At 36.4% G+C, this 11,600-nt stretch overlaps 1 protein-coding gene and 1 pseudogene across 2 annotated transcripts in view; both read left to right on the plus strand.

Moving 5' to 3' along the window:
- The window catches only part of LOC147829696 (protein FAM184A pseudogene), a 31,596-nt pseudogene extending 26,938 nt beyond the window's left edge, over positions 1-4,658 (plus strand). The window contains exon 1 of the transcript XR_015448668.1: positions 1-4,658. This exon is cut by the window's left edge and continues 26,938 nt beyond it. The product of XR_015448668.1 is annotated as a protein FAM184A pseudogene (transcript).
- Positions 1-10,553, plus strand: part of LOC101713776 (uncharacterized) — a 37,653-nt gene extending 27,100 nt beyond the window's left edge. Inside the window, exons 2-4 of the mRNA XM_021242612.2 lie at positions 4,688-4,814; positions 4,985-5,045; positions 6,563-10,553. Coding sequence (XP_021098271.2) covers positions 4,688-4,814; positions 4,985-5,045; positions 6,563-8,876 — 2,502 coding nt within the window. The 3' untranslated portion in view covers positions 8,877-10,553. The remainder of the gene's footprint in view (positions 1-4,687; positions 4,815-4,984; positions 5,046-6,562) is intronic.
- Positions 10,554-11,600: the final 1,047 nt, after the last annotated feature.

Genomic DNA, 11,600 nt, shown 5'->3' on the forward strand with positions numbered 1-11,600 from the left:
CCGGGGATTGAACTCAGGACTCTGCACTTGGTTCATTTTTGATACAAATCATAACACCAGGTCTGCTGATGTGTTAAATACAGGACACCCATCACAGCACAGCATCAACCATACACAAATTGTCCACACGAGCCAGGAGTATCCAACCACCGTGCCACTGTCACTGCACAATATGGTGAGAAGTGAGGTTTCAGGCACAGCTGCCCAAGACAGGCCATGCTGCAGTCACCTCAATTAGACGAAGCATGATTAGTTATTGGCAGCTGCCTCAACCCAACACAGAGCATCTGGAAGCCCAAAGTGCATACAAGCAGCTACTGATATATGGAAAGAAACACTCTCCCATGGCTCCAGAGGCACAGGTTTGGCCAAGGTTGTTTCTGTCCTCTTCTAGCCAGAGATTATGCTTCTACCACAAAACCCACTCCTGTCCCGAGTCACTGGGCCTTGCACTTTCATCATTTCCAGGATTGAGGTTCTCCCAGTGTCATTCCTTTGTATTCTCCAGTATGTAGAACCCAAATAGCAAGTTAGTCAGAGATACCTGAGGTGGCTCTCAGGTATACACTGGGAGCTTCTAACTTGGGTGGGAGAGAAGATTCCCATCTCTGGCCAGGGTGGCTGATTGGACAGTTCACACAGCACCAATGTTTCTTTCCTGATGCACTGCTGCTTCATTTGCTCCCTTCTGAGCCAAGAGGAACAAGACAAAAAATGCACAGTCTGTTTGAGTGAAGCTCATATGATAGGTTCAAACCAAACCCTTCTTAGTGCAGGCTTCCTCCTAGGATGCTGATTTGACTTACAATAAGGGAACATCAGTGAAGCAGATTTTTCTCCTACCATTGAAGAGCTGCCACTATCTTTTTAGTTTGGTTAATTGGCTCTGCCTAGGTTTTGTCCCTAAAAATGGGGTCCCAAGTGTATCCCTGTACTTCCAGACTCAAAGTCTAAAGGAGGAAACCCCAAACCCCAAAGACTGTGGGTCCAGGAAATGACAGGACACAATGAAATCAAAAGGGAAGGCTGAATGTTTTCAGAGGGTAGAAATTTGAGTAAGTCACTTGGGTACACTGCACAGACTTTCTCATAGCTTATTAATCTACTTATTTTTAGCAAAGAAAATAAAAACATACTGAGAAGAGAATATAATTATTTCATAAATAAAGCTGGAGTAATATAATAGTAAAAACATGCTGAAAAGAGAATGTAACTATTGCATAAATAAATTGGAATAAAATGGTAGTATTATGCAAAAGAATCAGTATGAAAGGAAATATTTCAACTGTCTCAAACAGGCAATCTACTTCTTTCAAAGTCACTAAGATAATCTGCATTCTGATGATCACAGTAATATTTCTAAACATGAGGGCCAGAATGGTAGCTGAAATACAGCCCCATCCCCAATGACTTTCCTGATCACCGAGGACTTCCCTGTGATAAAGCAGGAACACTTAAGCTTTTAACATTGTAAACTTTGTGTAGTACAGTCTCATCTTCACATGCTGAAAGCCTCTCACCTTCAAAATACTAATTTCACCACAGAAAAGGTCTGACCTGGAGTTATCTAATGGTGAGGCTCCATGATAAATGTGATTGGCTTGAGAGATTCCTACCACACTGGTAAAGTGTATGTCTGTGTGGGTCTGAATTGTGCATGGAGGCGTGGGCTTAGGGACGGTATCTGTATCCCAGCCCTTCCTCCCAGACTTCCCCTGCACTCTGCTTCTTGCCTGCCAGGAGGTGGGTGGCACCTACCTCCTACCATGGTACTTTTTTGTAGCAAGGACAACTTGAACTAATATCCTTAAATTTATGAGCCAATAGAATGCTTTTCTTCCTCTGTTGTGTATGAAATACATATTGTAAAATCAATAAAAAAAATACAGTCCACTGCACATGTCTGACCTTCTTGTTCTCCCATTTAGTCTTCAAGGGTTGCTGATTTTAAGATAGGTTGCTGTTTTGTTAGTGATAAAAAACCCCACAACTTTTCTATGTGTTTCCAGGTGAACTGCAAAGTGGAAGTGCATGTGTTTTGTTTGATTTTTAATGGCAATATTTAACCTTCAACATGAATTCCACTTATTGTCTCAATTAAAGATAATGTGATCAGAAGCCTCAGGGTTCACAACTTTGGATCTGACGATACTTTGACAACCCATAATTCTTTTTTTATGTTTTCCAGTACTGGGGATAAAACTCAGGACCTTGTGCTTGCAAGGCAGGTGCAGAGCTAGACAATCCAAAATTCTGCCTGCAAGAGTTCTCACTTATTTTCTCAGTTAACCTCAGTAACCTCTCAGGCTAGGCTTCCTTCATCACTATGTCTAGATGTTTGATACATTGTTCAGAGTCCTGCTCTAATACTCCTGACTCCTAAGTTAAGGGAATAACATTTCTTTGGTTGTCCTTTTGGTTTTCTTGGTGTGAACACATTTTCACAAATGTGAGAGGAGCCACTCCTCTCAAGGATAGCATAGGATTTTGTATCATAAATAAAATGTCTACTAATTAATCAGCTTGCATGGCTGTCTTTTGTTTGCCTTACCTTCTAACCTACACTCCTCTTAATGGGTAGTCTGCGGTCTACCCACTGCTTCTTAGGTATCTGGAGGCCTCCTGTTTGCAGCTGTGCTGCTCCATTTATTGTACCCAGTCTGTAAATTACTTCTCATTTTTTTTCCACATTAGAATGTGGACAAACTTGTAAAACTTGATTTTCTTTCCATGTAGTGATTTGTCTTTAAGTATTTTTCAATATTTTATTCTCAAAACTACTTTTAGTGAGTGTGAACAGTAATGACAATATAAATATCCTTACCCTCAGAAAGTTTTGTAACTGGGCCTTGGGCAGTGGTTAACAACACCCAAGTGAAACCCTGTTAGACTCATCCTTGCCTTCCCCATAGATAACAATTGTCATATTTATTTTCCTATTTTTTTCTGAGCTTACCATGTGTATGTATTCTTATAGTTTTGCCCCTTGAAATGTTCAGAGACTATATTCAAAATGTATAGAAAAACATTTTAGCTAGTATTTTTTTGTCTCTGTTTCACATGTGTTCATGTTTGAGTTAGGGGCACAGTCCCTTGTCAGGCATTCTAAAGGTCACATGGTTGAAGCTTTTTCAAGTTTACTTGTTATAGGTATGAAAAGAGTCACATTTGTCTCCAGAAACAAATACACAATGTATTTTTTTGGATGTTATTTTGGTGTACTCCAAAGTAGAGGACATGATTGGAGAGTGTTATCATTTGATTCTTCATTCTTTTATAAGTCCACATACTAATTGTGTCTTTCCATGGTTTCATGTCCTTTGGCTATTTCCTCAACCATGGTTATTGGTGTTTTCTCTTGAATTGTGTATGTTTTGTTTATTTTTTTTACATGTTTGTTGATTTTTACTCAGTATACACCTTTTTATTGTATAGAGGGCAAATTTTTTTAATTTCTTTTCTCTATTGCCTGTCATGATTTACATATCTGTCAGCATCCCCCTCTAATTCTGACAGCTTCACGATTTTCTGGGGAAACAACTTTTTCACATCCGAAAGATATTTGACTGAATTCTCAAAGTATTCGAGTTTATCTTTCCCATTTCAAGATGTAACTAAATTTCTGTACATGGACTATGAAAAATAAAGCACATGTTTCAATATATGTACCAGTTTGTCCCTGCCTCTTGTATTAAACAGATGGTGATTTCTGCCACTTTGTACAATAAAAGCTGTATCATGAATCAGTGTTCTATTCTCAAGTGAGCCCTTCACCGACTCTCTTCCTTTTTTGTGATCTATTTGTCATTCTCACTAATAGAACAGTGCCTCAAATAGTAGATTTTCCCTGTCTTTCTTGTATATTACAGGAGCTGTCACTTTATTGTTTACTAGTTATTGAACATTGTTAAACATTTGTTATACTGAAAGTTATAATTGTCTTTGACATATCAAGGGGTGATTTGGAAGTCAAATTTTTTTCGTCAACTTTTTTTATTACTACAAGTTTAGTTTGCAAAATACTGGTTTTCAGTATATATAATTTATATTTCAATCATATCCGTCCCTCATTCATCTCCCATATGCTACTTTTTGTTTCATTGAGCTATAAGACATTATGTCTTCCTTACTTTAATTTTATTGTTCTTAGATATTCTCCAATAAAAACTGTAATATTTTTCATTAGCATTCCAAATTGTCATTCATGAATTTTACTTAGCATTCAGTTATGCTTTTGTCTATGATACCAGGCTCAAGTTTCAAAATGCTGTCTAAATATAATTAGAAAAGGAAGGAATCAATTCAATAAGTAATATGTTGGGAAAAATATATTCTGTGATCTGTGAGAACTGTTCATCAGATATTTTTCTACCATAGTTTATTTACTTGGATGCTGATCTTATAGAATCCCTATATAAACAATGCTGCAAGGACAGTGTGTTCAAATAAAACTGAAGTTAACCAGCAGGAGAACCAGTGTTCCCATTCTGCTGTTGCTTTAGCTTTGAATTCTAGTCTAGCATCAAAATTCCTGTACTAGTGTATATATGAATGGAAAATAAGTGTTTGATGACCAAAACATGAATTAAACATTTGGAGGATTCAGACTCATTTCAGCTTTTTGTAAGGAGATGTGAAATGTTTCTTATTGTCTCTTCTTTCTGGATATATATGTCTGATGATTTAGGAGGAAGTGTCTTTTGAGGATGTAGCTGTAAACTTCACCATGGAGGAGTGGGCCTTGCTGGATCCATCACAGAAGAAGCTCTACAGAGATGTGATGTGGGAAACTTTTAGGAATGTCGCTGATATAGGTAAGAATAATATCCTTTCTCATTTATGCAGTAAGAGAGCATTGGTTATTGCTTATCAGTTCTGTTTAGTGCATTGGAATATGGAAACACTTGATATGATTCTAATTGGAATCTCTGAATTTTTATGTAATGTAGTAACTCATCATTACATTTCTCTTTCTACACTTTAGGAAGAAACTGGGGTAGTGAGAAAATTGAAGATGACTACAAAAATTGCAGGAGAAATCTAAGGTAATTTGCACTCACAAGAACAATATTTCTCAAGTGGCAAAAATATTAAAACCAAGCAAACTATACAAATGTAGCCAAGTTCCAATTTCTGTAATAACACAATATTTTTCCAAAGATGCATGCATGTTGATTATCTATAATCTGATACTTGAATATTTGAAATATTACAGTATTTGAAATGTAAGCAATACTGACATTATGCCACAAATGACACTATGTAATGTAAAAGAAATTATTTTCCACCAAAATTATAAAAATTTTATATGAAATTGAATTTAGGCATTGACTACAGGAGTATATAAAACAAATTTTGTGTTTAGACTCAGAGACAAATTCAGGATATCTAATTATGTATATGTATATTTTCAGAAGACCACATTTATGTCAAACGTGTAAGGAATACTACATGTACTTAAGTGTGGTATCCACATTCAGTGTATGCAAAATTGCTATCCTTGTGGACATATTCAAAATCCAAATAAATGTGACTCTTGATAAGAATTGATTTCAAGCCATTCTCCAAAGCATTCAGTCTATTCATGTTCCAAAACAGTAGAAGGGACATTTCGATAATATCATTGTAGTGTAAAAATCTCTGAAAATGTGTATAAAGATTTGTCAAAAAAGTAAAAACAGAAATTTCTTTTTCTAGTTTTCCTGGGTGTATTCCCCCTGAAAATAAAGTAATCATATTACAGTAATGCATGCATAGCCTTGTTTGTAGCAGTACAACTTATAAAATCTAAATTTGGGAAACAGCTTAGATGCCCATTCATAGATGAGCTGATTAAGGAACTGTGGGATAGGCTGGGAAGGATGGTGCATGTATGGAATCCTAGCACTCTAGGAAGCTGAGGCAGGAGATCATACATTCATGCTCAGCCTAGGAAACTTAATGACTTCATCAGTTTAAAACAGTCTCTGTTTTAAAATAAGAAATAAATAAGGCTGGGGATGTAACTCAGTGGTAAAGCCCTTAAATCTCCAGCACTGAAAAGATGTGTGTATACATAACAAAAAATGAAGTGATATCACTTTCCAAAAAAGTGAATGTATCTGGAGTCAATAATGTTAAATTATATGATTCAGACACAGAAATTTCAGTATCATATGTTATGTTTAGAATGAGAAACCCAAATTATGAGTTAAGGAGTTAAATAAAGGACAGATGGTAGAAAAGAGAGAGGCAGACATTCTGGAGTGGGTGAAGAGGCTCAGTGGAAGAGAGAGGGGATGGAGTCATGGAAAAAACAGTTAAGAAACATAATCAACATATATTATACGTATGTACCAATTCATCAGAATGAAAGTGTTATGTGTTACAAACATGTCAGTTATAAACTGCCAAACGAACACTGCTGTTTTGGTAAAAGCTGTTTCCAAGCATCATCCAGAGTATACAGTAAACTCATGATCATATATTTTTAGGTAGCAGCAAACCAGATCTCTTCCCAGTAAACCATTAATTAAGCGTGACTTTTAAATGTGATTGGTGGTTTTATTTTATTCCTTTACAGCAGTGAAGAAATAGAGAAATGTGGTGAATATGAATTATGGTATCACCATGGAGAAATGATTTTCTGGACTACAGATACTAGTGTAAACATAAAACCAGTTGGTACAAAACCAAATGAAAGCTTTGGCTCTATAAATCCTCTGATTGGTCATTCATCACTAAATGTACCCATCATAGCTAACACTGGATTCAAATCATCTGAGTATCAGGGATTTGAAGAGAATCTATCTAGCTGTAACAAATATGGGAAGATCTGCACTGATTTTCAGTCATCTCAGAAGCATGTAAAAACAAATCCTGGAGAGAAACCTTATGAATATAAGCAATATGAATTATACTCCTATTCCACTGAAGGAACTAATACTGAAGAGAACCCTTTCGTAGATGAGCAAGATGTGAAAGTCTGTACAACCAACTATGTTCAAATCTGGGAAAGAAATCACAGTGGAGTGAATATCTATATATGTACACAATGTGGAAAAGGTTTCAATTCTCACCAATTTATTCAAATGCATGAAAGAGCTCATATTGGCAAAAAACTCTATGTATCTAAACATAGTGGGAAATCCTTCACTAATAGCACTTCATTTGGAAATCATCAAAGGACTCACATTGGGGAGAAACCCTATCTATGTAAGCACTGTGGGAAAGCATTTAGCACCCACAGTGATTGTCAAAGACATGAACGAACTCACACTGGGGAGAAACCCTATGAATGTAAGCAGTGTGGGAAAGCTTTCAGAACACACAGTGATTGTCAAAGGCACCAACGAACTCACACTGGGGAGAAACCATATGAATGTAAGCAATGTGGTAAAGCTTTTCGGACACACAGTGATTGTCAAAGACATGAAAGAACTCACACTGGGGAGAAACCCTATGTATGTAAGCAATGTGGGAAGGCCTTTAGCACACACAGCGATTGTCAAAGACATGAAAGAACTCACACTGGGGAGAAACTCTATGAATGTAAGCAATGTGGGAAAGCTTTCAGCACACATAGTAATTGTCGAATTCATGAAAGAATTCACACTGGGGAGAAACCCTATGTATGTAAGCATTGTGGGAAAGCATTTAGCAGACACAGTAATTGTCAAATACATGAAAGAACTCACACTGGGGAGAAACCCTACGTATGTAAGCAATGTGGGAAAGGTTTTAGCAGACTTGGTACTTGTAGAATACATGAAAGAACTCACACTGGGGAAAAACCCTATGTATGTAAGCAGTGTGGGAAAGGTTTCATCAGACACAGTCATTGCCAAATACATGAAAGTACTCATATTGGGGAGAAACTCAATGAATGTAAGCAATGTGGGAAAGCTTTCAGCACACACAGTGATTGTCAAAGACATGAAAGAACTCACACTGGGGAGAAACTCTATGTATGTAAGCAATGTGGCAAAGGTTTCAAGACACACAGTGATTGTCAAAGACATGAAAGGACTCACACTGGGGAGAAACCCTATGTATGTAAGCAGTGTGGGAAAGCATTCAGCAGACATGGTAATTGTCAAATGCATGAACGAACTCACACTGGGGAAAAACCTTATGCATGTAAACAGTGTGGGAAAGCTTTCAGCAGACATGGTGCTTGTCAAATACATGAAAGAACTCATACTGGGGAGAAACCCTATATATGTAAGCAATGTGGAAAAGCATTCAGCAGACACAGTCATTGTCAAATACATGAAAGAACTCACATTGGAGATAAACCCTATGAATGTAAGCAATGTGGGAAAGCTTTCAGTACACACAGTGATTGTCAAAGACATGAAAGAACTCACACTGGGGAGAAACTCTACGTATGTAAGCAATGTGCGAAAGCTTTCAGCACACTCAGTAGTTGTCGAACACATGAACGAACTCACACTGGGGAAAAACCTCATGTATGTAAGCAATGTGGGAAAGCTTTCAGCACACGGAGTCATTGTCGAATACATGAAAGAATTCACACTGGGGAGAAACCCTTCGTATGTAAGCAATGTGGGAAAGCTTTTAGCACACACAGTAATTGTCAAGTTCATGAACGAACTCACACTGGGGAGAAACCCTATGTATGCAAGCAGTGCGGGAAAGCTTTCAGCACACCAGGTTGTTGTCGAAAACATGAAAGAACTCACAGCAGGGTAAAGCCCTATGTATGTAAGCAGTGTGGGAAAGCTTTCACAACACAGAGGTACTGTCGAATACATGAAAGAACTCACACTGGGCAGAAATCCTATGAATGTAAGCAGTGTGGGAAAGCTTTTACAACTCAAAGGTATTGTCAAGAACATGAAAAAACACACTGGAGAGAAACCCTATGTATGTAACCAATGTGGGAAAGCTTTCAGCACACAGTATTTGTCAAAGATATGAAAGAATTCACTGGGTATAAACCATACCTATGTAAGCAATGAAGAAAAACTTTCAGCACCTACTGGTATTGTCAAATACATGAATCATAAAGGGCACAAATGCTTTTTATGTAAGATACATGGAAAAGCATTCACTTATGCTCATAGATATTAAACAAGAGAAATTTAACTGTGACTATATAAAGTGACTTGCACTGACCTGAAAGGTCTCAGTGGAGAGAAGTCCGTTCTTTATAAGCAAATGAAAAATTCAAGCCTAACCCTAATCTCACAGGCCAGGTTTCTTCTTTCATTCTATCAAGATATTTGGTACATAGTTGAGAGTTCTGTTCTACCCAAGTCCTCAGTAATGAGGATAATATTTCTTTGCAAGTCCTCTTGGTTTTCTTTGCCATATGTTCACAAATGTGAATATAAAACCACTCCTCTCAAGGATGGCAGAGGATTATCAGCTTGTATGTCTGTGTATTTATCCAAATTTCTAATCTGCACTCCTAATGTCCAGCAAGTAGTCAGATCCCTGCTTGTTTGGCATCTGCAGCCCTCATGTTTGGAACTGTGCTGCTTTATTTACTGTGCACAGTCTGTATATTTTCTCTGAATTTTTTCCTTGTTAGAATCTAGGCAAATATGTATAAATTTATAGTTTCCACGTGGTAATTTAGTGTTTAAATACTTTTCAATAAATTTATTTTCAAAAAGGTTTTTGGTGAGACTTAGTAACAGTATAAATGTCCTGGGAACAAACACTCAGAAACTTTTATAACTTAGTGGTGGAGTCCCCAGGTGAAATCCTATACAACTTACTCTTGTCTTCCTCTTGAATTACCACTCTCTTCTTTTGCTATTTTTCCTAAGTTTACCATGTGTCATTGTCACTACCAGTATTCTTTCAGTTTTGAATCCTTGGAATATTAAGTAAGTGAGTACTATAGAAATTGCACAGAAATGCATTATATGTGGTTTCTTTGTCTCACTGTATTTCACATGTGCTCGTGTGAGTTAAGGGTGAAGGACTTCCTCATCCATTATGGTGGTCACACAGTTGAAGTTTTTTCAAGTTTAATTTTTATAGCTGTGAAAAAAAGTCACATCTTCGGAAACAACAGCACAGTATATTTTCTGGACACTGGAATAAAGTTACTGGTCTGTAGTTATTGGTGTACTCCAAAGTACAGGATAAGGCTCTGGAGTGTGTCGTTTGATCATTTATTCATAAGTCTACTTACTAGTAGAGTCTTTGCACAATTTCATTTCCTTTCCTTTGGCTATTTCCTCAACCAAAGTCATAGATTTTGTTTATATTTGGTGTTTTCTCTTGAATTGTGTATGTTTTGTTCAATTTTCTTATATGTTTGTTGATTTTTACTCAGTATACAAAATTTTTATTATATCCTGTGCAAATGTTTTTTAATTTGTCTCCATTGCCCATCATGATTTACATAGATATCAATATCTCCTTGTAATTCTGATGGCTTCATGATTTTCTTCTGGTGAAAGAATTTTGTTTTTACATCCAAAAGATATTTGATTGTATTCTCAAAGTATTCAAGTTTCTCTTTCCCATGTCAAGTTGTAACTAAATTATTGTACATGGACTATGATGAATAAAGTGCATGTTTCAAAATATGTACCAGTTTGTCCCTGCCTCTTGTATTAAATGGATGGTGACTTCTGCCACTCTACAGTAAGAGCTCTGTCATGAATCATTACCATTTAGATGTGAGCCCATCAAAGACTCTCTTACTCTTCATTGATTCTACTAGAAGAGCGGTCCCCTAAATAGAGGATTTTGAATCTCTTTCCTTTATATTAAGCAATGTAGCACCTTGTTTACTTGTTATTGGATATTTAAAACATTTGTTATACTGAGCACTTATAAATATTTTTGCCAAATCAAAGATTTGGATGTGACAACATTTTTCTACAATTTTTCATTTTATTATTAGTGCTTGTTAATTTTTAAAAAATGGTGTTCATTACATATGTATTTTGACCGTATCCACTCCCTATTTCCCTTATACCACCTTAGAAATTTTTTATGTCTGTGACAGGTGACTATTTTTTGTCCTTCAGCTGTGAGATAATATATCTTCCTTGATCTAATTTCATTGTTCTTAAACATTCTCTAATAAAAACTAATATTTTTATTAACAGTTTAAATCATCACTTATTAATTTCCTTAGTGTTCAGTTAAGGTTTATCTATAAAACGAGGTTCACGTTTCAAAATGTTGTCTTAAATACAATGTGAGAAGGAAGAGATGAGTTCCCTAAATAATAAGTTGAGAAAATAGATATTTTCTATGATCTATCAGTAGTTCATTAGGTAGTTCATTAGGCATTTTTCTGCCTGAGAGTTTTACTTGGATGTTAATCATCTAGGCTACCTCTTTGATCCATGCTTTAGGGACAGTGCATGTGAAAAACTGAGATTAACCAGTAGGAGAACAGTGTTCCCATTCTGCTGTTGCTTTAGCAATGAATTCTAATCTAACGTCAAATTGTGTGCAATGTGCATATAAATGTAGAGTGTTTGATGTCCAAGACACGAAGTAAATATTTTGAGGACTTAGCCTTATTTCAGCTTGTTATGAGTAGATTTGAGACATTTCATGTTGTGAATCTCGATCTTCCTGGATATATATGTCTGCTAATTTAGGAGGTAGTGTGACCTGTG

The sequence above is a fragment of the Heterocephalus glaber genome, unplaced genomic scaffold (assembly GCF_053883595.1).
Source record: "Heterocephalus glaber isolate CG9 unplaced genomic scaffold, H.glaber_assembly_v1.0 deba00000546, whole genome shotgun sequence".
Lineage (NCBI taxonomy): Eukaryota > Metazoa > Chordata > Mammalia > Rodentia > Bathyergidae > Heterocephalus > Heterocephalus glaber.